The 25,702-nt window shown below is 43.6% G+C and overlaps 1 protein-coding gene across 2 annotated transcripts in view; it reads right to left on the minus strand.

Annotated features, from left to right (window-relative positions):
- The window catches only part of CNKSR3 (CNKSR family member 3), a 71,117-nt gene that overhangs the window by 14,505 nt on the left and 30,910 nt on the right, over window positions 1-25,702 (minus strand). For both annotated transcript variants that reach the window (XM_081139575.1, XM_081139576.1), the window contains exons 2-6: window positions 17,095-17,258; window positions 10,584-10,786; window positions 9,971-10,058; window positions 4,623-4,664; window positions 1,707-1,826 (exon numbers count right to left, since the gene is read on the minus strand). In XM_081139575.1, coding sequence (XP_080995701.1) covers window positions 1,707-1,826; window positions 4,623-4,664; window positions 9,971-10,058; window positions 10,584-10,786; window positions 17,095-17,258 — 617 coding nt within the window. The remainder of the gene's footprint in view (window positions 1-1,706; window positions 1,827-4,622; window positions 4,665-9,970; window positions 10,059-10,583; window positions 10,787-17,094; window positions 17,259-25,702) is intronic.

Genomic DNA, 25,702 nt, shown 5'->3' on the forward strand with positions numbered 1-25,702 from the left:
TGCAGAGTGAATGAGGCCTTTCGAACAAGGGCTGTTCTCCCCTGACCATCTCTTTGTCCAGTGAGACAAAAGATTCGGTTAAATTTGGTACCAGCAGTCATTGCAGGGAGGCTTACCCAAGCCACTAACAACCCAGACCACGATGTGTGAACGGAGATCGTTAAATAACACAACTTAAGTAAACTAGAAGCAGGCACCCTTCCATTTTGAGGGCAGCAGAAGATAAATACACTCCTTCCTGAAAGGCCAGCGAGGGAAAGGCAGAGGGGAGTTTGCCGTGTCATCAAGGACACACTTCTGCAGCTTGGCATGTCATGTATAAAAAACATCTGTTAAACTTTTATAAGATGGGGAGGGAGAGCAAAGGGTAGACTGAGCAGAGTAGTTGCTCACCCTGATACCAATACCACAATAACATAGATTCTCCCAAGAAGTCATTTGGACCCTGAACTTGCCCTGCTCAGCCACCCGCATCACGGTCCAATGAGAATCTCCTCAAATATGACACCTTCGAGGTTCTCCCTCTTCCTCTCCTTCCTGGTGCCTTTCATTCCCAGAGTGATGGGCTTCTCCCTACACGGGGTACTCCTCCGCCCAGAGCACCTGCTTGCAGAGCTTTACCATCTGAAAGGGCAACTCCATTTCTGCCCACTCGGGCTACTGCTCTGCTTCAACACGTAACTATTCACTCACCCCTAGCAAGCCTTTCCTGCCCAGTCTGCTACAATCCATCACTTACTTTGAAGCCAAGCCATCTCCGTATATATATTTCTACTTACTAAGAATGAGGGCTTGTCGACTTTTGGTTGTTTTTTTGGTTTTCTGAGAGCAGAGACTGCCTTGATGTCACCCCCAAAGCTACAAGGCACTCTCCCTCCCCCGCCCCCGCCCCCTCCCCCTTGTCCACAGCAGCCACAGTGGCCGTAGCCACCAAATACTGCACATGTACTATGTGTCCGGCATCTGGCGCTCAGCATCCATCATCTAACTTAATACTTTCAACAGGCCCGCGGAGGCAATTATTATTATTCACTTTTGACAGGCGAGGAAACTGATACATAAAGAGGCTGAGTCACTTGAGGGCTGAAATTAAACTCTGACTCAAAGCCTCTAAGCTCATCAATGGGCCTCATAGTTTCTTCCCTTAGATTTCAGCAAATTAATCTCATTGGCCACATGCTAGGGACTGGGAGATTTGGGTGTCTAGGGGCTGATCTAGGTAGCTAGGCACCTACTTGTGTGTATTCTCAAGGCCTGTTATTACAGAGCTTGCACATTACTGGTGAAACATTTCTGAGTGTGTTTTTTCAACAATCATCTCTTCCAAGCAGCCTCTTCTCACCTCCATCCTAAGCGCTAACAAGTGACTCTCAGAGCTCATGCTGTTTTGTACCCAGAGACCGTCTTTCCTTTGTGTAAATGTTTTCTATTTCCTTGCATTGCTAAGTCCTAAAAATAAAACTGTTAAGATAATTTCTTCAAGATACAAGTGGGCAGTTTTAAAATTGTATTTATTTTTATACTTTGAAGATGTAAAACCTATCAAACAGTTCAAGATGGCAAATTCCTAGGGACATGAAGGAAGACGGTCTCATTCAATTCCATTCAAAGTGATAGTGGAAGCAATAAGTTATTGTGAAAATAGCTTCAATAAATGAGAGTGTGTGACTATCTGAAAATAAAGTGAGTGCCGCTGGAGTTCTTACCAGGCCTTCCCCAGGCTTGATGTTCGGCAGGTGGACTTCCTCCAGGCACGCACACTGGCTCATGACAGGGTCCGTGGTAGAGCGGATTATTTTGTCACAGATGCCATTTAAAACCTTGACCTAGAGCAGGAGAGGCAAAATGTCAGGATAGGCTCAATCATTAACCAGGTTTATCTCGAGCTGGATTTTAAAGAAATGCACGTCACCTATAATCTTTAGCTCTGGTCAGCAGTCATTCTGATACTGCTGGTTGGTGCGCACATGGCACTTTAACCCCATGTTTGCCACCCGTAGGAATGATGTTCCTATTTCCACTCTGCTTAAAAAGTGCAGTTTTATATTATCTCATTTACAACCACGGAAGGGCACAAGCTGGGCAGGAACCCCCTTTGGCAGTTAAGCAGAATCACTGATTCCCAAACATGTGTGATTTTTCAGTGATCACTCACATTCGCTGCATATCAAATATTGACAAGGTTAAAAATTTTTGCCTGCACCTGTTTTATTTTAATAAATTCCATTTTTTAAAGCAATTTTAGGTTTATAAAAGAACTGAACAGAAAGTGCAGAATTCCTATATACTTTCTTTCCCAACCAGTTTCCAATAGTTATATTATTCTAATGTAATAACAAGATATTATTGACATCTTGCATTAGTGTGTTACATTTGTTACAGCTGATGAACCAATACTGAGAGATTATTAACCTTTAAAAGACGGCATTTAAATTCCCGTAGTGGGGTCTCCCTGCCGGAGCTTTTTTGGGCATTTAAATTCAGCTCTGCAGGCATTTACTTTTTGCCTCTATCTTATCTACTTTTTGAGAAGTAAATGTATTGTTTATTATTAAAGTTATCTTTTAATATATGTTACTGATGTTAAAAAATATAAAAATTACATTTACAATTTAAATTACATTTTGCCGGGAACTAAAGTTCCCTTTCGTCCGATAAAGGTTAACTAAAGTCCATAGCTGACACTAGGGTTCTCCTTTGTGCTGTACAGGTCTACGGGCTTTGACACCTGCATAATGTCATGGATCCACCACTGCAAGATAATACAGAATCATTTCACCGACCTGAAAATCCCCTGTGCTCCACCTGGTCAGCTCTCTGCCCCTCCCCCACTGCGAATCCCCAGCAATCACTGAATTTTTCGGTCTTTCTGGTTTTGCCATTTCCAGAATGTCAAATAATTATAATTATACAGTATGTAGCCTTCTCAGATTGGCTTCTTTCACTTAGTAAGACGCACTTAAGGTCTCTCCATATCTGTTCATGGCTTGAGAGCTTATTTCTCTTTTTTGCTGAATTCAGTAATAAATCGTTGGATGTACCACAGCTTGTTTATCTATTTACCTACTGAAGGACATCTTGGTTGCTTCCAAGTTTGAACAATTATGAACAAAGCTGCTATAACATTCTGTGAAAGTTTTTGTAGATATAAGTTTTTGATTCTTTTAGGTAAATACCTAGAATTACAATTGCTAGATCCTAGGGTAAGAGTATGTGTAGACTTATTAAGAAATTGCCAGGCCGTCCTCCAAAGTGGCTGCACCGTGCATTCCCAGCAACAATGAGAGAGAGTTCCCATTGTTCCACATTCTTGCCAGCATTTGGAGCTGTCATGTTCTGAATTTTAGTTATTCTACTAAGTGTGCAGTGGTGTCGTTTTAATTTACAGTTCTCCAACGAAACATGATGCAGAACATCTTTCCAGATACTTATTTGCCAGTTGTATATCTTTCCTGGTGAGATGTCAGTTCAGATCTTTTGCCCGCCCGCTTTCTAATAGTGTTTTCTTATTATTGAGTGTTAAGGCTTCTTTGTATATTTTAGATACAAGTCCTTTACCTGATATGTGTTTTAAAATAGTTTTTCCCAGTCTGGGGCTTATCTTTTCCTTCTCTTAACACTGCATTTCATGGAGCAGGGTTTTAAATTTTCACGAAGTCTACCCCATCAATTTTTCTTTCATGGTTCACGCTCTCAGTGCTGCATCTAAAACATCATCACCAAACCTAAGGTCGCCTAGATTTTCTCCTGTTTCTTTTCTAGGAGTTTTATAGTTTTATATTTCAAATTCAGGTCTCACGATCTCTTTTTATGATGGCGATGCTCACATTCTTTGAATACCAAACACTGACAAAGTAAAACTCTAGAGACAATGTGAGGATCTCTATTAAACGGCCTCCGTGTAGAAACCACAGTAGTTCCATGTGGTTACTTCCCCCAATCAGATCCATCTAACCTTTCAAAATTAAACCACCAGAAAAATCAGGAAATTCCAAAGAGTGATTTTTCCCCCCAAGGGGGAGAATCCAACAAGTGACACTTTTTAAATTCCTCCAGTTTGTTTGGCCTCCCTATTTATGGAAAATATATTTATAGCAGTTTCATTGCTAAATTTCTCAGCATCAGAGGGAGGAAGGCCTTATCAAAAGAGCACAGGCTGGCTCCTGTCAAAAGGAGGAAGCAATGATTAATAGCTACAAAATACTGCTGAGCAGCCCCCGCCTTCCCCTCCATCAGAAGGCTTTTGCCAAGATTTTTTTTTTCCTTAATCAAAACGGTCTAAAGCAAAATTTGCAGATCAGTTTAACCCTAATTAACAAGCTAGCCATCAATTTAAGTATAACTGCACATGGATGAAATGTTCATAGGAAAATTTAAAAAAGCAAAGGAGAGATCCCAATATATCCAAGTTCAGCAGCACAGGAATTTTCACAGTAGTCAGTCTTATTGTTAAATAACTTTTATTCTTCCCTGTCCATCTAAATTAATAGACCCATATCCCCAAAGCCAACATTTCAAAGCATACCCTGAAATAACTGACCACAGGGCATGGACCTTACGTAATGTAATTCTCACTGTTTTGGGAAAGGGAATTTTAAAATAACGGTGAGATGGGTACTTACCACGGTGAGAACGTTGTCCTCCATTTCTGCTACAAGACAATCCTAGAGAAGACGAAAAATGAAAACTAAATGCAAGAACTCGAAACTTTCAGAAGCTGCTGGCTTAAGCGCTCTAGATATTTCCTGGAACCAAGATGGTCCCTGACATATCCCCCACCCTGCAGCCTGAGCACTCCTGGATGGACGGACAGACGGATGGACGGAGAGACCTGGGGAGAGAGAGGACAGAGTGCGAATGGAGTGACCATGTGACTCCTCCTGCGGCTCTGCTCAATCCTGATCCCAGGAGCTTATCAACCCAGGAACCCATCTGACCGATTAACCCAAAAACCCACAAAAATCACTGAGCTGAAATGCACCTGCTGCTATCCAGGCTGTGCAGAGACTACTAAGCCAGAAGTCAAAGTCCATGGAACCTCTGATGGCTCCCAAATGTGACCCGGGCTCAGCCAGCACTGGGCCAACCAGCCAGGCGTCTTTAGCTCTGGGCCTGCCTATAAGAACAGCTTTCAAATAAGGGCTCAGCCACAAAAGTTTATTTTAAGCACCACTGATATTAAATCAGGTATTTCTGTCCTTAATAGATGAGAAAGGTTCGACAAAACATTCATTTAACACAGTGCCAAAAATGTGGTCTCGAGGTATGCTATTAATGACATTAAATAAGGGGCTGGAATGCAAAGCATTATTTACTCAGCTTAAGAACAAAAGACTTGAAACTGTATGAACCGAGTGAGCTGATTATAGGAATGGCCATTGTCCTGTTCAGAAGCAGCCAAAGTGAAACCGCCAGCGCGAAACTCCCCCAGTTTCTGGAACCTGCCTGCAGCCGAGGACTCCAGTCCAGGAGGCGGGGTGCACGCAGAAGGAAAGGGAGGCCAGCGACGTCCTTCAGTCTGCTCAGCGCCCTTCAGTATAATCCCAAACTGGGACATTCTAGGGGAAATGCTAACTGTTTTATGTACATGAAGGATATTCATCAACTCTGTCGGAACTGTCAGAGTTTCCCTTCCATCACAAAGTCACTTTCGGTCATGCCGGAGTGGGGATGGAAAGAGCTACCAATTTCTACCCCATGGGATTTTATTATCAGATTTTCAGTGTCTTCTTAAAATTTTTCAAAATTTTCTCTGCCTGGTACAAATGTGAGAGAAACAACAATAGTTTCTCACTGCTCCTAAAATTCACACTGACTCTCAGGAAAAGAGCAGCCAGGTGAGAAAAGGGTTATAAAAAGAAATTCAGAAATGCATTTTTACATGCGTGAGTCTGATATAAATTCAAACGATGGGAACAGCATCTGCAAAACATGAGTAATTAGAGTGCAGAAATGCGCTTTCCCTCCTCCAAAGCGAGCGTGGCACAAAACAGAAACGACCATGACAGTGCACACGCACACACCTGTCAGCACCATCGAAGAGCAGAATCACTCAGCAGAGGTCAACTTCAGGAAAACCGCTTGCGCGGTCTCAGGCTGGAGATGGAACTGATACTTTGTATTTATGATCTCTCAGTACAAATCCCGAAATGACCGAGCACCGTCGTCACATGAGATAGTCACCCTCAGGCAGAGCGCTCCTCTCCATACACCAGGGCCCGAGACTCAGGTGGATGTGTGACCTCGATGATACTGATCCTTTGATGAAGCCGAGAAGCCACCAAGTAAACGGCTTCTCACTGTGGCGTGAGGGCCACTGGGTGAGGGGATCTCTCCCACCTCCCCGAATGGCTCACGTCATTGAGCATGGCTTCCGCGGTCATGCACGTGGGTTCCCACGCCCATCCCTACTGGGAGGAAGCAGCTGCAGGCGTGACGTCATGCTGTTGGCATGAAGGCCATAGAATGGAAAGAGTACTGGACCCAGTCACCTCCTCCTGAGCCAGACAATGGGCTGAGAACTGTCACACTGCTTGGTCACCTGGACCAGCAGGCAGGCAGGGACCCAGCCCGGGCAGCCATCAGGTGCCCCTTCCCTCCACGCTCTCCTTACTACCACGGGAGCCCCGGGCAGCCTGCTGAACCTCTCCATGCCTCTGTTTCCTTCCCTGTAAATCAGGGGTCATTAAACTCTACCTCGGGGAACTGTTGAGACTTACATGTGATAACACACGTCAAGTATGTAGTACACAACTGATTCATAACCCACATGCAATAAACGGCCTCCTGGCTTTTTCCTCGCCTGCTTTCATGGCTGTCTTTGATTCCACTCGGTTTTCTTTCCACTTTTCTCATTTCTTTCCCACTGGAAGTCAGCACCTGCCCCTGTCATCCCGCCTCTCACCACTGTGATTCCCAGTTTTCATGTCACCAAAACTTTGGGAGCATAGATCAACGGCTTCTCTGCACTTCTCTCCCTACTTAGGTAAACTCAATTTTTCTTCCAAATTTCCCGCTGTGCTTATATATTCCTTTGTGTATAGTTCTTTGCATGCATCTATATATTCCAAATACATGTATACATACATTAAAATGTTTTTTGGTCACTATGTGTCCTCCTATTACACTTTTTCCCCTTTTTCTTTCTCAACAATACCTTGTAAAATCCCATCAAATCATCTGGTGAGGTAAACATCAGCATTTTACAGACGGAAAAAAATTGAGATTCATAAGTTTTCAGTGACTTGTCCGAGGTCCCGGGGCCAATTAATGGTAGAGACAGGATTGGAACCTCTCTTTCCCTGAAGCCTATGCTCAATGACCACCAAAGGGAAAACAAAATAAAAAAATGAACCACAAGTGAACAAAAACAATACCTCTTGTATCCTTTAAATACAGGTTAAATTTCTCCTAAAAGACAAATTCTCAACAGCTTATTCATCAGAGGTGTTACCTCATTCACTTAGACATACATTTAAAAATCATCATTAGCCCGGACAGCATGGCTCAGCGGTTAAGCATCGACCTAGGATCCAGGAGATCCCGGTCAGGGCACATGCCCGGGTTGCAGGCTCGATCCCCAGCAGGGGGCGTGCAAGAGGCAGCCAATCAATGACTATCTCATCATTGATATTCCTCTCTCTCCCTCTTCCTTCTTCTCTCTGAAATCAATAAAGATATATTTAAAAAAAAAAAAAATTCATAAAAAAGAAAAACGGAGCCCAGCAGCCATTTCTACACAGGGGTCACTCACACAACCTGCACTTTAGGGAAAAGCCTGCACTGAACTGCCCCCCTGCCCTGCCTTCCCCTGGCTGAGCAGCCCTTACAAAGTAGCTCCTAGAATCTTATTTCAACCAACAGGACTGAGGCTTTCCCCATCCAATCAGAGCTGCACAGCTCTGACCAACCAGAGCAGCGCTATTCTGACCAATCAGGACAGTGCCTTTTGAACCAATCAAACTGTAAGGACTTGGAGTCCTCATTTGCATAAAGAAAGACCAATCAGGGATCAGAGGCAAGGACTTCTGTCTATATAAGCCAGTTCCCCTGTGGGCGGGGGGGCTACTTTCCCCTTCCAAGGAACTCTGAAGACTCAGTTTCCCTGGCTGAGCTGACCCACCAGAGATGTCTGGCTGGAGCAGAGGGGAGCAACAGACCCCTGCAGGCCCAAGGACACTGGCACAGAACGGAGCGGCACACAGCAGCGCTGTCTAGCCAGAGGGCGCTGGCCCCAGGGCTGCCTCACAGCTGTATCACAACTGAGCTGTTCTGCACTGAATAGTTTCCTTCTTTAAAACACCCCAAATTGGGGATTCCTGTTGGCATTGAACTGGCATCAATGACCATCAGTTGACACATCCATGAGCAAAACTTTCCCATTTGTTAATTACAATGTTCAACTCTTACATTGTCATTTTAATTGATCACAAGTAAATTCTTTTAAAAATCAAAACAGGCAGAATATAGTGGAGAGAGGGAAGCCGAGAAGAAAAAAAGGCTCAAGCCCTAGGCGGTTTTGGCTCAGGGGTTAGAGCGTCGGCCTGTGGACTGAAGGGTCCAGGGTTCGATTCCAACCAAGAGCACGTACCTCTGTTGCCGGCTCAATCCCCAGCTCTGGTCAGGATGCGTGTGGGAGGCAACCAATTGATCTGTCTGTTACATCAACGTTTCTCTCTCTCTCGTCCACTCTCTCTCCCTTCCACACTCTCTGAAAAGCAATGGAAGAAATATCCTCGGGTGAAGAATTAAAAAAAAAAGGCTCAAGGTGTTGGTGGCTGGGGGCTGGCTAATTTATGCATCAAAAGTGGTTATCAGACTGTTTTTGTCAAAATTACTTTACACATCATAAAACAGAGCAAAAACTCAGAGCCACTTTAGTGGTTCCAAGCTCCTTTCTAAGAACACGGCCTCGAAAGCATGTGATGAATCACATGTGCCTGAAGTTCAGTGGCTGCTCAGGACTGGACCTCAAACAGCTGCCCTGCGCAAAGCCAAACTTCACTCTTCACGATCCAGGAACAGACGGAAGGCACACTGCTTTCAGGACTGCGCCTGTCATATGGCATGGACAGGACTGAGGAAATGACACACTTTACTTTCTGCCAAATCAGTGGTGGGAACAAATGTGTAATCAGAATTTTAGAAACAAGTGGAATGTGAAAAAAGAACAATCTCTTCCTTACATTTTATAGCCTCAATTCAATTCAAAAATGTTTTACAGTGTCTGCTAGGTGCCAGGGACTATGACGAGAAGTGATCTTAAGAGCTGATCGTCTAATAAGAAATTTTTTTAAAGTTCAGGTTACAGAAACTAGTTAAGTTACAGATGCATATAAATCTGCTCACAGTGAGCTGTGAGTGAAATTGACACGTGTCATTTCCAAACCAGAACATTTGTCAGTGTGAAATCCTCCAAGGTTCTTTGTCCCTCTGCCAAGGGACAAGGAACATGAGTTACTGGTTGTTCTGCCAGCCTACATCCTGAAGTGAGGAGAGTTGGAGCAGATCCCCAAGATGGCCCATTTGGATATAGATAATCAAGAAATAAACAGCTGAGGTTGGGGGTTATTTGTTACTGCATCATAACCTAGCTCATCCTGACTGATAAACCCAACCACCACAGGTCAAAAAGAAAAGACTAAGAACAAAGATTATAGTGAAATTTAGTGACTCCTGAATTTCTACTGAAAAAAAGTTAAGTGCTCTAACATTCTAGAGAAAGTATAGGACAATTAGCTCCACTGTTTTGAAATAAATGAAGGTAATCTTGGAGGTAAAGGCCACTAGTTATTTGCTCAGAAGACATCTATGCAATGCCTCTAATTTAAAGGCTTCCATCTCTCCCCAGTTCTAATGGGGGGAAATGGAGAGAGAAGCATGATACTTCATACCTGCATGTAAACCCTTTGAAGAGAAGAAAGAGGGAAGGGAGGAAAGACAGGTTAAGAGGCGACAACGCCATACTGACCTTCTGGACTGTAGTGGTCAGATCCAAGCACAGCTGAATGATTTTGTTCTTCGTGACTGAGAAATCGGTGATCCCTGTGAATGGGGCCCTGGAAAGCAACAAAAACTCTCTTTAAAAAGTGTGGGGGTCAGGGAGGGGAACCCACTGGGATCCCACACTATCCCGACAAGCAGAGCTCCTCAACAGGCTAGCTTAATTTGTTATGTTTCCATTTCCTCAAGTAACACACAAAACGGAAATCTGAATAGAAAATAGAGAAGTGCTAGATTTTAAAAAAAAACAAACACATTAAAAACTGAGCCTAGAATCAATGTCCCTTCAGAAGTCAACTAGCAGCCTTCATACAACCAAATATTCATTAATATTTAACCTCAGTAATATACAACGTTAGCAGTTTCTCTCTTCTCTAAACTGAGGTTAGTTTGTTCCTGCTGGCCACTTTTCAATAGCTTCCAAAAGGACCTGAAAATCTCCCACTGATCCAGAACTCGTGGAGAGGTCCAGTGGAAGCGCCAAGGAAGGGGTAATGGTTCATTTTCCTAAGACAAAGTACAGGCCTCTGTGCCTCTCGGGCCCTCCTGTCACAGGACAGTACAGCACCCCCGTAACTCACCGGTCCAGCCAAGACAACAAGGCCTTGGCAGCGCCTATGAGCTCCACCACAGAAGTCAAGAACTCGTTGGGGGGCTTATGGGACGTGTTCCCGTCATAAGCTGGACTTTTCCGCCGGCTACTTATGTAATTCTGTAAGTTGTGGGAAGACGCTCGCAATTTCAGAACCAAGTTCTTCATGTTGTCGGTTTCAAGGCCATAATTCTGTGGAAAATAAAATCAAATGGAAAAGGTCAAAACAATCAGCAATGTCCAAACTCTCCTCACAACTCAAAATCCACTGAGTAACTTGAATAACTCATATGACAGCCACAAAACCCCGTATCATTTACCCACAGTGCTGATCTCACCTACAATAGCCATACTGGCCCTCCCACAGCCTACTCTTGCCTTGGGGACTTTCTTCTCATTAGTTCCTCTTTCCTAAATGCTCCTTTGACAAATCTTGGAAGGGACAGCGCCCTTCCACTAACATCCAAATGAGACCAAATGCCACCCTCCCCCCTTCTTTGAGGCTTCCAGGACTATCTAGAGCGGTGTTTCTCCACCTGGGCCCGACTGACATTGAACGTCCGATGATTCTGTGGATTTTGGGGGGAAGCTTCCTGTATGTTGGAGAATGTTTAGCTGGCCTATGCTCACGAGATACCAATAGCACCCCCTCCCCAGCTGTGACAACCAAAAATGTCTCCAGACATTGCCAAATATCCCCTCAGCTGTCACCTCACCTGTCACCTCTCTGAACAGCTTATTTGCTGCTGTCTCCAGGACAGCAGACAATAAAACAGCGATTGAGTAGATGAATTTCCATCGGATGAGACTCTCACAGAAACAGAGCAGGACTAACTAAATGTCAATTCACCTGAAACATGATTTCTGTCATGGGAACTTCTAACCTGTGTTCTTTCTGAATGATGCCCATCTTACTTGGGTGCTTTAAAAAAATCAATTTCATATGACAATATTGCCTAGATTCGCTCACAAATGAAGAACAAATCCCAGCAAACAACACATAAATCTGAGATGACTCTGGCAGGAGATGGGAGATGAATTTCTATATTATCATCTGTTTAATCATTTTAACAAAAAGTAAAGATCTTTCTGGGGTATATTATACTGTGTCAACAGCATCCCAAGGCAAGAATGTGGTACCACTGAAACATTGGGGCTAATAATGGCAACATGACTAAACATGTCCTCTAGCCAGGAACTGGGCTAAGCGCTGGACAAGAATTATTTCAGGTAAACAGCCGGTGCAGGTGGAAATGATATTATCTCATTTCACAGGTGGAAAAACTGGGAGACGGAGACATTAAATAAATCCTACAGTTACACAGCTAACCAGTGGTAGGGGTGGGATTCGAATCCGGGCAATCTGACCAAGGACACAAGCTTTTGATCACGATACTGTATGTCCCCCCCTTCCACACTTCCTGCCCAAGGAAGGGCCAAGTAATATGACAGAAAACAGGATGGGCACTGGACAAGAAATGAGGAAAGTGGCCAGTGATCTTAGATCCAGCGCAAACCAACAAGCTAAGCTGGTTAACTCCCCCCAGTTCTACCCTGGCCTGCCCCACCCCCGCCACCATGTCAGCAGCTTCCCTCGGATGGCTTTCCTTTAGCCAGCCAGACCTCACTCTTCTGAGGGCCAGCAGGCCCCCTTTGGATCTGAGCAATGCTTTTGTCCCCAGCATCTGGACTGTCCCTCAGCCCCTCCTCCCTTACAGCCCCAATCCCTAACACCCCAGGAAGGGTGAGCCACATCTCGAAATCAAGATACACAAAGCATAAACATACCGAGAGTACTATTTATTTTTATTTTGGCAAGATGGCCAGTGGTAACAATAACATCAAAGACTTTACCTTAGTAAAAACTTTAGATTTTATTTGATGTTTAAATTTATGTTGCTTCCTAGTCAAATAAAAAGCTTTTTTTTTTTTAATTTAGATAAAATTTTTGAAAAGAGTTAAGTACAAATATAAAGAAAAAAACTTCCAGATCCATGAACTGAAAACTCTTTGGCAAACCTTAAACTGTAAATTTCAAGTAAGCAAATAAATAAATAAACATAAGCTGTAATTTGTAATAAAAATGGGTGCTCTGTATTAACAGAAATGTTCTATCTAAACCGTGCGTTCATTCATTTTTCCCCTCACTGTCCTTCTGTAGAGACTAGGATATGATGTTGTCCTTCCATCAACACGGAAACAGAAGGACGGATCTGCATCACGGTTTTTCAATGCAGAGAATCAGCGACTGGAAAAGGAGCCACGAGGCACAGCTTGTCCCGGAGGCCTGGTGACTACGCTTAAAGGGAACTGTCCCCTCCTTCAGTCACTCGGCCCGCCAACGTGTATCAAGAGCTCTGAACTAAAAGCAGGCAGGTCAGCTTGCTGTGCATCAGCCTCACCATAAATTACTGGGAACCTTCACAACAACACAACGTTGACTTCTCCAGCTCGAAGGGGATTAAGTGCACGTTAGTGTAGCGGGAAGTTTTAAACCTCAATCTCCCACAAACCTACCGCTTTTGATATTAAAATAAAGGGGGCGCGTAGCTTCTAATTAACTGGTTCTTTTCATTTCCACTCAATTTGCTCTGGTTTTTTTTTTATTTCTCCCCCCCCCCCCCCCACCAGACCATGGGTCTAGAAGGATGAATAGATATAGCTATAACAGAAAATAATTTTTAAAAGACGGGAGGAAGGAGGTAAGTGAGGCAGGGAAATCCCGTCCCCTCGCACCCCACTCCACGAGAACAAGAAACTGATTATATTAGCTCAAAGGGGCCTCTACTGTAGAAACGTACCCGGAAAGGATTATTGACGTAAGTGTCCCACAAGGAAAGACAGAAAATGAATAATTCCTCAGACCAGATTTGATTATTTGCAATAATCCTTTCCCTAAAACCTATCTCCTTCAGAAATTGTTTGAAGGGAAGGTACCAGGAAAATACAAACGAGGTAAGAAATGACATGAGCCTCCAAAAATCTACATACACACTAAAAACTCCACAGAGATGTCACTTCATTAGAAATGAGCCATCAGGAGTCATTTCCTGGTCTGGAAGAGAAATGACCCACGAGACAGGAGAAAAGAAAACAGGCAGATTCTCAGTCTTCTGATGCCTTAAATTATACCCACTTTAGCAAAGGGAAATCTTACCACAACTTCTACCTTCTTTTTCCATTCCTACTCTAAAAACATTCGTGATTAAGGAGTGTCAGAGATATAGTGAAAACCATCTTACTGACTTTGGTCAATTAGGTTACAACCTAAGAAACACACTTCACGGTTTCCTAAAGGCATTTAATAAGCTCATAAATAAGCAAGATCGAGTTAAATACCAATTGCCAGCGAAGATTACTCCTCCTGCGTGATTTGTCCCCATAGGAAAGGGTAACGTTTTTTAATGATCTGCATGTGGGTAAATGAACAATGAACGATCTTAGGGGTACAGGGTGCACAGGAGCACCCTGGGCAGGCAGGTACATTACAGGTATTTCATTCAATCACACACTTAGGTGGCATCACTTAACAAGTGTACTAATTCCAACTTTGTTCACTCTCTCTGCCTGCATCAACCTCAAGAAAACACAGCTGTCCCTAGGGGCCTTGGTCTTTGGGTAACTAGGGTCTATTTTATTTGGCCAAGGAAATGGGTTACAATTGTACATTATGACTCTCAACTGTACCCTCCAGACCCACGCTACTCCACAGAACTTCCCGCAGTGATGAAAATGCTCTCTATCTGCACTGTGTCCAAACATGGGAGCCAGTAGCCACAGCAGCTACGGAGCACTTGAAGTGCAGTCAGTGCGACTGAGGAACTGAATTGTATTTCATTTTAATTCATTTTCATTGAAATAGTCATAGTCACATGTGGCTAACAGCTCTCTTACTGGAAAGAGCAGCTGTAGGGTCTGTCCCCGCTGCCCTCTGCCCCAGGGACAGAAGGAGAGAACTGGGCTCAGGCTCTGAATTCAGTCCTGGGAAGTGGTCCTGCTTCTGTCTCATAATCCAAGTCACTGTCCTAAGCCCCTCCAGCCCGCCAAGGTCAACACTCCAAAAGGCGGTTCCTCTCCTCACTCTCTCCCCCTACCAGGTACTTGTAGTCCATCTGCTCATTGGCTTTGGCACCTTAACCAGTAGCTGGACCCTATTTTAGGTTCCTATTCATTCTATCTGCCCTTTTCTTTCCAAAACTTTCCAATGGTTTTGTTTTTTTCCTCCCCCGCCTCCCTTCCTCACTTCCAATTCTATTCATTTCCTGTCCATCATAACATCAACATCCGCTAAACTACGTTTACATAAAAACCCCTTTTATGACACCAGGGCCAAGTGCCAGCACACATTAACTAGCTGCCCAAGGGATGGATTCTACAAGGCAAAAAGTGGTCATGCAACAGCCTGAGGATCTCAGAGGGAAGGGGTGGGGGAAGAGAGTAACCTATATGCGTATATGCATAACACGGGCTAGAGTGTGGGGAAGGCCTGGGGAGGGGCGGGGAGAGGGGAAGAGGGGGTCAATGGGGGGGAAAAAGGGGACATCGATAATACTTTCAACAATACAGATGTATTTTTTAAAAAGGATCACCAATGTATAGATACAAAGATCTAGATGGTGTAAATGCATTTAAATAGATAGTATAATTAATATATTCATTGTAATAAGAATATTTAAAAAGGAGATGATCTCAAGACTAAAAGATATTTTAGTCACACTCTCTAAAGCCCTCCCCAGCCCGGAGAAGGCCTACGTGACCCTCCTGTCAGAGGCGTCCACTGGCGCTCTGCACACTGAGCATGTCCAGAATGCGTCTGAGGTCAGAACTTTGTCTACAGAGGAAATGAGAAGGAAATTGTAGGAGATAAAACACAGCTTTTGGCTCTGGCGTTGGTCCAGCTTTGTTCACTTCAGTCTAATAGTTTAAGGCGCAGGGAAGGGGGAAGCGGCGAGAGGCAGCCGGTATGCTTGTCACGGCCCCTGCTGTGCGCAACACGCCTCCGCCCCCTCCTGCTCCCCGCTCACACTGGATTCCAGAGTGATCTACCTGGCCTCCGGCTCCCACTGCAAAGTTGAAAGAGATGCTTCAAAAGAGCAGAGAAGACAGGAAAGCATTGTTCCGTTCCCGGAGAGCACAATATCGAGAACTCAAACATGTTTCACTGTATTTAAAAATGCAGTTTTAATAATAAACAGGGCCCTCAGACATCTTCTGGGCACTGCAAAAACACGCTAGTCCAGCTACGGCTGGGGGACGTTGCTGTGCAGATGGGAACAGCAGACACCCCGCTTCCCTGGAGGTGACAGAGCGAGGAGCAGAGCCAGGAGCAGAACGCAGAGCGCCTGCCTCCCAGGCCAACGCTCACACCACTTGGCCACAGCGACTCCCTCGTGGCAGCTCATTTATCACCCACAAATAATTTCCCCATTACTTTTCTAAACAAGAGCGGCGCATCCCAGAGCAGGAGACAAGGCTCTGTCCATTTTAAGCAAAAGAATACGCACAATGCAGCGAGGGTTATATAATCAAGGGACTGCAGGCCCGCGACGGCAAGACCGTGGGGAGGCGTTCTTTCCCACCCTCCCCGGTGATGTCATTGTATATGCCCCTGGCTCCGGCTCATGGCATTACTAACCAGCTCCATGCTGCCCAGCCCGGCCCAACCCTGACAGGTCAGGAAACTGCATCCTGAGCACGGCACCAGGACGGACAGAGATGGCTCCCACCCTGGGCCAGCCAGTGTATAAATACATCCCCCTTACAGGTGTCTCGGCCCACACCTGAGAGCCACACCTGCCGCCACAGGTGTAAGGCAAGCGTCAGAACCTGGCAGGATTGAACTTGGTCACGGTCAAGCCAAAGCTCAGTCATCTGGGAAATGGAACTAAGTTCACACTGTCCCCAGTTAGCTCCATGTCATAGGTTGATTACTTCAACCACAGGCATCAGTTATTTAAATATCACAAATACCCGTGAAGCATAAAAATGCTTTTTATAGGAACAAAAGCAGACATGGAAATTGGAACCCAGTTGTCACTGCAATTTAAAACGCATTTTCACTTAGGACCATCCCTGTCATTTTAATCTTTATAAAAGATTTAAAAAATAAGACTAATACAGAGTTTTTCTGTAATAGGCATACTTTTCCTGTAAAGGGCAAGATAGTATTTTAAGCTTTGAGGGACCCCTTGGTCCCTGCTACAAATACTCAACTCTGCCATTGTGGCCTAAAAACAGGCACAGATGAACATAAATGAACGGGCATGAATGTGTCCCAATAAAACTTTATTTACAAAAATAGAGAGTGGACCAGATTTAACTCACAGGCTATAATGTGCCAACTCTTAATCTGGAAAATGATTTTTCTTCACATTTTCTCCAGCTCACATCAATGGATCATTAAGAAGACATGATATGCTCCATGGGAAACAATGCATGTTTAAGAGAACACAGTTCTAGAGAACAGCATCCCAGCACAGATCACCTTTTCCTGAACTAACCAGTGCACAGAGAAGGTCGACAGCCTCCAACACAAGCTCCTGGTGTCCGATTCGCGTGACGCCCAGCTCCTCGAGATCCTGATGGGCGATCCGAAGCAGCTGCTCCCCGTTGATCTTCTCCCGCTCAAAGTTGTGGACGTACTGCTGCAGGCAGTCATCTAACCCTGCCGGAAAAGCAGAAGAGCCATGAATGTCATCTTGTTCCTTTAAGAAATCACCAATCGTGCTGCACTATTTGATTGTCTATGTATCATGTATCCCACCTGATGGGCACCTTTCAAGTGTGTCCTCATCGTCTCAGCTCAGACATTTTAAATGCTTAAAATTTCCAAATGGATCCCATTAAGTTTTATGAGTTACCTTCCCACTCCCTCTCAACTCAAGAATAAACACTAAATCCCTGATGACTTGAAGTGCCAATTATCTGGACTAGACACATGTGTGACTGTTTGCTAAGCAACTCTTCCTCTGGGACTTCATCCCTCTCCCAGCCCTTGCGATCCCCACTGGGCCTGCCAATCAAGATGCCTGGCTACAATGTTTCATCTACCAGCCAGCATTAGGTTCCAGGATGACCATGTGACTTAAGAGGAACCAATTAAAATCTTCCTTGATATTTGATATATGGACACAGAAGACAGAGGCTCTTTCTTCCTTTCCAAATGGAAGTCATAAGACACAACCTTGGGGATGCTGGCAATCATTCTTCTGATCAGTTTCTGGAAATAAATTCATGGGAGAGAGGGGGGAAAATGCCCCAATAACATCCTACATGCCTGTCCCTTGCAACTGAAAAACTTCTGATACATACAGAATCCAAAGTAGGAGGTACCAGCAATGGTACCAGAGAAAGAAAATGTTAAATAGGTTAGCTTTGGGGAATTTTCCAGGCCACTGCCAACAGAGCTATATTCTAATGCTCTTATATAATGATTAGGTAAGCCAAATAGAAGTTGGGATTCTTTACTCCTGGACAGAGAACTCTCTGGTCAACTTGTTTTAATGATTTTGCTGAAATAAAATTTTACCTAAATCAAATGAACTATTGAAGCCTAGTAACAAAAGCCACTAGTGTTTTAAATGACTAGATTTATATAAACTCAATCCCAACACAAAGGATAAAAACTCAGCTTAACTTTTAACTAGAACAATATATGTAAAAGGCAAGCTGGTGTCCCGTCCCTGCCTCAAGCACACACACACAGGTATTTCATTTACCCCTCACAAAAGCTCTGCTACGTGGGTACTCTCTGGACTAGAAAAAGTAAACAAAAGTCTAGCCCTTACTTCTGACAATACTAAAGGTCATGGATCTTAAAATCTAATGTGCTAGGCTAAACGATATCTCTGCCCCACAAAGTTTCCCCATTTGCCTCCTGATAACATATAGGAAGATAAACAATTTCCTGATAACCATTTGGGGCTATTTAATATAGAAAGAAGAGGTAAGAATTAATTTATGGTAACCAGATGAGCTAGAACCAATCCATCTTCCCTGAAATGACATCTGTCTAGCAGAAGGGTCCATCACACAGGAAGTGTGGTTGGGAAAATTGATATAAACCTTGCTCCACTTGGACCACCTTGAGCCACACACAAGTGGTCTCCATGACATGTAAGTCATGCAAGCAGTGGTGGCCACACAAGTCAGCAGGTATTTACAGCGATGTCCCACCTGGGCTGCAGGGGCTAGGTCTCAGCACTTGAGGCCACCCAGGGCATCTACAGAGAGGCTGTATCCATCTGCAGTATGCAGCAGTAACAATGGCCAAGAGCCAAGGAGACTTCCTAACAACTCTATGCCCACCACATCGGTAGCTTAATTAGGGCTCGTGGATACTACATAACCTGGCCACAGTCACGGAGCTTGTACAATGCCAAGAGAAGGATTTTTATAGCCAGTTTCTTCAGCTTCATACAGAAGAAAAGAGATTGAATTCAAAGCAATGTCTAATTGACAAAAGCTCTTTTCTTATGCATTCTACCCAGCAAACACAGGATTATAAAAACTCCTCTCCAAGCATCTTCCTAAATAAGCAGTATCACAGAATATTAGAGGTACTTCAGATCTCAGAGTCCAAAACAAAAGACTAATTATTGTGAACTTCACCCTAAATCACTTAGCCAGTTCTAAGCCAGGTCATGGCCAATATCCCACACTCCTCTCCTTCAGAATGTTTTCTTCCCTTGCCTATTGTTATGGCTGAACTGTGTCTCCCCAAGATTCATATATTGAAGTCCTAACCCCCAGCAGCTCAGAAGATGACTATTCAGAGGAAGCATTTTTAAAGAGAAGATTAGGTTAAAAAGAAGTCATATGGATGGACCCGAATCCAATATGACTGATATTCTTATAAGAAGAGGGGATACATAGAGTGAAGACCATGTGAAGACACAGGGAGAAGGCAGCCGTCTGCAAGCCAAGGAGAGAGGCCTCAGAAGAAACCAACCCTGCTGACATTATGACCTTGACCTTCTGGCCTCCAGAACAGCAAGAAAATAAATTTATGTTGTTTCACCCTACCCAGTCTATGGGGCTTTGTTATGGCAGAGCCCTAGCAAACCAACATAAACCTAGTAACATTTTAATTCATATTCTCACCCACATGTGATCAACTCTTTCCTAAACAAAATAAACAAGGGCCAATGACCAACTGAATTGAAATTCAAGTTCGCTGTGCCAAACAAGTTCATTGCTCCACATATAAGCATAAAACTGAGAGACTCGTATTAGTTTTCATGTGCAGAATAAATAAGTCAATTAAAGCGAAGAACCCATGCGCAGTGGAAGTTCATTAAACTTCATCCCTGAACAGTAAGAAGTACAAATAAAGAAGAGGCCAGATTTCTCTTTTAACTCACTGTAAAAAGCTTCACTGAGGAAACAGGGTTTCAGAAGGAGCTATAGAGCATTAAAGAAATATTTTAGACACAGAGAAGAGGTGGAGATGGGAGGTGTGATCAGGATTCCCGACAGGACCCAAGGATGCAAATGATCAGAGACTGAGAATCGACGGATACAGAACATTTCCCGAAAAGGGGGCCAGAACCTCCTGGAGGGTTCTGAAAGAATATAAATGACCTAACCTCAACTAATCAAAAGATCCCTGAAATGCAGTTGAATTACCAAGCAGAAAAATCCCATTGCTACCCACCCAAAAACAGAATCCAAAGTGAGCTAAAGACTTCTCCCTCAAGGGACACATATATGCATATGCTGGCTTTTAAACAGTATTGCTACCAGTTTTATTATTCCAATAGTTATGGCCTATTGTTTGGTTATCCTATTGTTTAAAATACAATTAAACATTTATAAATAGCTACAGCAAACCGTTATGCAATCCCACAAAAGAGGGAAACAAAATCTCCAATTTCAAGTAAACCAGGTTTAGCATTTGCAAAAAACCATACACTTTTACCTACTTGCCTATTTGCCAGTTCTTTGCTTTCTGCAAGGGAAACTTAAAGAAAATCTAGCAGGATTGAGAGAAACACATAATTAAATAAAATGAAATTAAACACATTCCATTTACACAAATTAAGTTAAGCGGATAATTCAACGTGAAAAGAATCATGAAGAGAAAGCAGGGGCTCCCACAGAATGAGAGCGAGAGTGAGAGAGGACCCGACTTCCCCTGCTGTCGCTAAATCTGGCTGTAAATAGCCCTAAACCTCCAGAGAAATCCCAAATGCAAAAAGGAAATACATGTTTTATGATTTTAAAAAACACTGTTTTATGATTTATATCAGAAAATGCCAGGGCAATGGCTAAGAGCCTTCTCTCCAGTCCCAGTCCCATTTCTTGCCACCGGGGTTCCTGGGGCCAATCCCTCAGCTGCCTCACTTGTAAAATGGGGGTAATAATCCCACCTACTACACAGATCTGTAATGAAAATCAAATGTTAATATTTATAAAGAGCTTAGAACATGATGAAGTACATGAGACTCTATACATTTTGTGAAATTAAAAAAATGTAATTTATTCAGGGCCTCAATTTTCCAAGTGTTCAGAATAAAAGTTACTAGAGAGACACAGAATTCCCAGATCCTTAGGAAGTCCTCTCTGGACCAGAGAAAACTGGAGATAAAACAAAATCTGAACAGCCCATGGTACTACCTTCCCTGGAAAGTGTTCCCAGATTTGGGAAACTGCCAAAATCATGGATTCCACCTAAACCTGTTGGAGGATTAATATCAGATCATAAGCGCCATGAACATGCCGGCTTCTCTGTGTTTCCTGCTTTTCCCCCAGCATCTAGACATCCCTGGTGCACAATAACATTTGTGAAATAAACGAATGCGTGAAAAAAGTCAAAGAACTTCACATAAATGTTTTCAAGGCCCATTAAAGCCGTAACACCCAGCTTTAATGCTACTCCCCGCCTAAGCCCTGCTGGCTTCCCCTGCGCTTGGGGGAAACCTACACCCAGCAGGGCCCAGCCCGGCTCCTGCCTGCCTCGGGAGCCCCATCTGGGCCACAGTCTCCCCCAGCCTGCTGGCCCTGGCTATGGCTGCTGTTCCGAGACCTCGAGCTCCTTCCACCTCAAGGCCTCAAGGGCAGTGTTCCTTCCCTGGCATGCTCCTGCCTCCCCGTTTCTCATGCGCAGCTCACATGTGGCATCGCAGGGAGGCCCTGCTGATCCCCAACCCCTTCCTCCCCGCGTGTGCTGCTGGCTTCCTTCATGGGGCTCAGCGACTGTGTGTGTGTGTGTGTGTGTGTGTGTGTGTGTGTGTGTGTGTGTGTGTGTGTGTGTTCACCATCCTGCACGTGCCTCTATCCTCTCTAAAGCGCAGGGCCGTGGCCGTCCTGTCCTGTCACCATTACACCTCGTGCGTTACATGGCACAGAGCAGGGACTGAAATGTTGGTTGGATACAAGAGCGAAAGAGCTGGAAAGCCCAGCTGAGGTTGAAGACCACGGTTAAGAAGCTATAACTGATGAGGCCGCATGGTCCCTGCAACCTGCCAACATCCTACGTAATGAACCTGTCCAACGCCCCCCTTTCCGAAACAGAACGTGCAGAAGTCCCTCATTCTCCAACTGTCCCTGCAAACATGGACCGTAAGTGTCCTACCCTGGAGACGAAGAGCTGAGACACAGAGAGGTGAGGCGACTTGCCCAAGGTCACACAGGACCGGGGCCCACACACATGGGGACTGGCGCCAGGGTCTCGGCTCTTCACCTCCAGATACGGCCTGTCCGTCGGTGGCCCCTTAACCGACCTAAGGAAAGTAGAGCTCTAAGTACCAGGAAATTACACAAGTCATTAAGCTGACTTGGTTTACTGGCAGTAAATTTTAATGAAATTTTAATGGCCATGTAAATACAAATTGCTCTCCCACCTAGATGGGTCAAATGAGAAAATTTAGAAACTGGGGACACCAACTCCTACACGGGAGTACGTTATTAACTAGCAGTCTGTAGGATTTGGTGTCCCATGTTCCTTAGTAACTCTCTAAAATACAGGTGAGATGGACTCCATTTTGTCCCCAGTAAATCTGGATAGAATTCTTTTGTGGCTCTTTCACTCTTGGACGTGGCTCTCAAGACTGGTCCTTTAGGTCAGTGGTGACCATAGAGGGTAGTGATACATCCATAAAATTGGCTGCCTTTAAAGGATTAAATATCTGTGGAATTCACAAAACTCTCCACCTATATTACCAAAGTTATTTTCTAAAAACCTGAATTTAGAAAAAGACAAGTTTTCTCTATGCCACTCACATCCCAGAAAAAGACAAAGGCAGAGAGAAACAATACTACGAAAAGGAGAAAATGTGAAGTGGCTGTCAGTTCAGGTGCACACCTACCTGTAAAAAAGAAAAAAAGAAAAGAAAGAAAAAACAAACCCTGTCTGTGGTCTGCTCCCTAAGTAGAGAACAGTCCACTTCACTTGGCTCATGTACCAACTTGCATCTCACCACAAACAACGGTGAAAGCAGCACCTGCCCTGCAGGAGCCCACCCGAGCAAGGGAGCTGCAGAACTGGGGACACGGTAAGGCTGGAGGGCCCACTCTGCCACGGCCTGGGACTCTGCCTCTGCCCTAAGAGAACGAACTGACAACTCCCTGAAAGAAAACTTGTGTGGGGAAGAGACAAAGGATGTGTGAAGAAAGATATATTAGGCAATTCTCCTCTACTTGTATTTTATTTTTTACAGAGGCTTAGAAAATGTGGGAGTGCTGCTCTATGAAAAAGGTTGACCAAAGAGAGAACAGAGTAGGAATGCGGGAAGCGGGTACAGGACAGCAAGGAGGGGGGTGAAGCTTTGGGGAGAGTAAATGCAGACTAGATGGCTACTCTGCTTCCACTGAGAGCCCAAAGAGCCTAGACAGTCATTACCGAGACCAGTCTTTAAGTGAGACAACAGGTGCTGAAACCTATTCCATGGAACCTCCTACCCCACCCTCACCAAACACCACCGCCACCACTGCCACCACCACCACCACCACCACCCCCCCAAGACTCAAGGGTGTTAGACTCAAATCACCTGCATCCTTTCACTTCCTGTTTCTTGTTTTGGAGAGGCATGGCAACACCAACAAAACAAAACCTTTCTGCTTGGGAATCTATGAATATGGTATTTTCCCCAGAACAAACAGTTCATTCCATCTGAGTCAACTTGATTGATGATAGATAGATAGATAGATAGATAGATAGATAGATAGATAGATAGATAGATAGATAGATAGATAGATAGATAGATATAGATAGATGATAGATAGATAGATGATAGATAGATAAATAGATAGATAGATAGATAGATAGATAGATAGATAGATAGATAGATAGATAGATAGATGATAGATAGATGATAGATAGATGATAGATAGATAGATAGATAGATAGATAGATAGATAGATAGATAGATAGATAGATAGATAGATGATAGATAGATGATAGATAGATGATAGATAGATAGATAGATAGATAGATAGATAGATAGATAGATAGATAGATAGATAGATAGATAGATGATAGATGATAGATGATAGATAGATAGATAGATGATAGATGATAGATAGATAGATAGATAGATAGATAGATAGATAGATAGATGATAGATAGATGATAGATAGATAGATAGATAGATAGATAGATAGATAGATAGATAGATAGATAGATAGATAGATAGATAGATAGATAGATAGATAGATGATAGATAGATGATAGATGATAGATAGATAGATAGATAGATAGATAGATAGATAGATAGATAGATAGATAGATAGATAGATGATAGATAGATGATAGATGATAGATAGATAGATAGATAGATAGATAGATAGATAGATAGATAGATAGATAGATAGATAGATGATAGATAGATAGATAGATGATAGATAGATGATAGATAGATAGATAGATAGATAGATAGATAGATAGATAGATGATAGATAGATAGATAGATAGATAGATAGATAGATAGATAGATAGCATTAACTAGACACTGCTCTATAGCACCGGTGGGAGGAGGGGGCTTACAAATGCTTTCAGGGATCCCCATGAAAAATACGGTTAATAGGTAGTCTTGAGGAGGGCCGACGGAGAATGCCATTTTCTTCTCATGGCTGACTTTCTTAGGTACTTCTGGTCTCAACTCAAATATCACCTCTCAGAGAAGTGCTCCCTGCCCATTCAATCTAAAAAAACTCCATCTATGCATCAACTGGTGATTGTTTTAGCGAATGCAATGCCAAAAGAATTCCCCATTTTGGGGTGTGGCGAAGCAGGGAACTTAATCAGGGCAAACAGCTCAACTGTGATACAGCATGGCTGTGAGAACAGCGTAGCTATGGGACCTCTCCAACGGCGACATGGCCACTACTGGATAAAGCGATGGCGGGAATCCCATCCCACTGGCAGTGGTGTCAACACAAGGGCTTCTATGGCCAGTCACACATTTTTATGCTGCCTGGGTTTTTTATTAAGACATAATTCACATATCCTAAAATTTACCTTTTTAAAGTGTACAATTCCATGATTTTCAGTATATTCGCAAAGTCGTGTGACCAGTATCTAGTATCTAACTGGAGAACATTTTAGTCATCCCAAAAAGAAACCCACACCCATCAGCAGTCACTCTCCGCCCCCCTCTGCCCATACCCTGCAATCACTGACCTACTTTCTATCTCAATGAGTTTGCCTATTCTGGACATTTTGTATAAATGGAATCATACAGTTCATGGCCTTTGTGTCTGGCTTATTTCACTTAGCACAATGTTTTCAAAGTTTATGCATATTTTAGCATGTATCAGTACTTCACTCTTTTTTATGGCCTTCCCATTGTATGACTATAACATATTTTTTAATCCACCCATCAACGGATAGACACTTGGGTTGTTTCTACTTTTTGGCTATTATAAATAATGACGCTATGAGCATTCATGTGCAGATTTTTACGTGAACATATGTTTCCAATTCTCTCGAGTATATACCTACCTAGAAGTAGAATAATTGAGTCATATGGTAACTCTATGTTTAACTTTTTGAGAAATCACTCAACTATTTCCCAAAGGGTCTGCACCACTTTTCCTTCCTACTAGCACTTTACGAGGATTCCAATTGCTTCATCTCTTCACCAACACCTGTTATTAGCTATCTTTTTT

Source organism: Miniopterus schreibersii, assembly GCF_964146895.1.
Source record: "Miniopterus schreibersii genome assembly, chromosome: 6".
In the NCBI taxonomy this organism is placed as follows: Eukaryota; Metazoa; Chordata; class Mammalia; order Chiroptera; family Miniopteridae; genus Miniopterus; species Miniopterus schreibersii.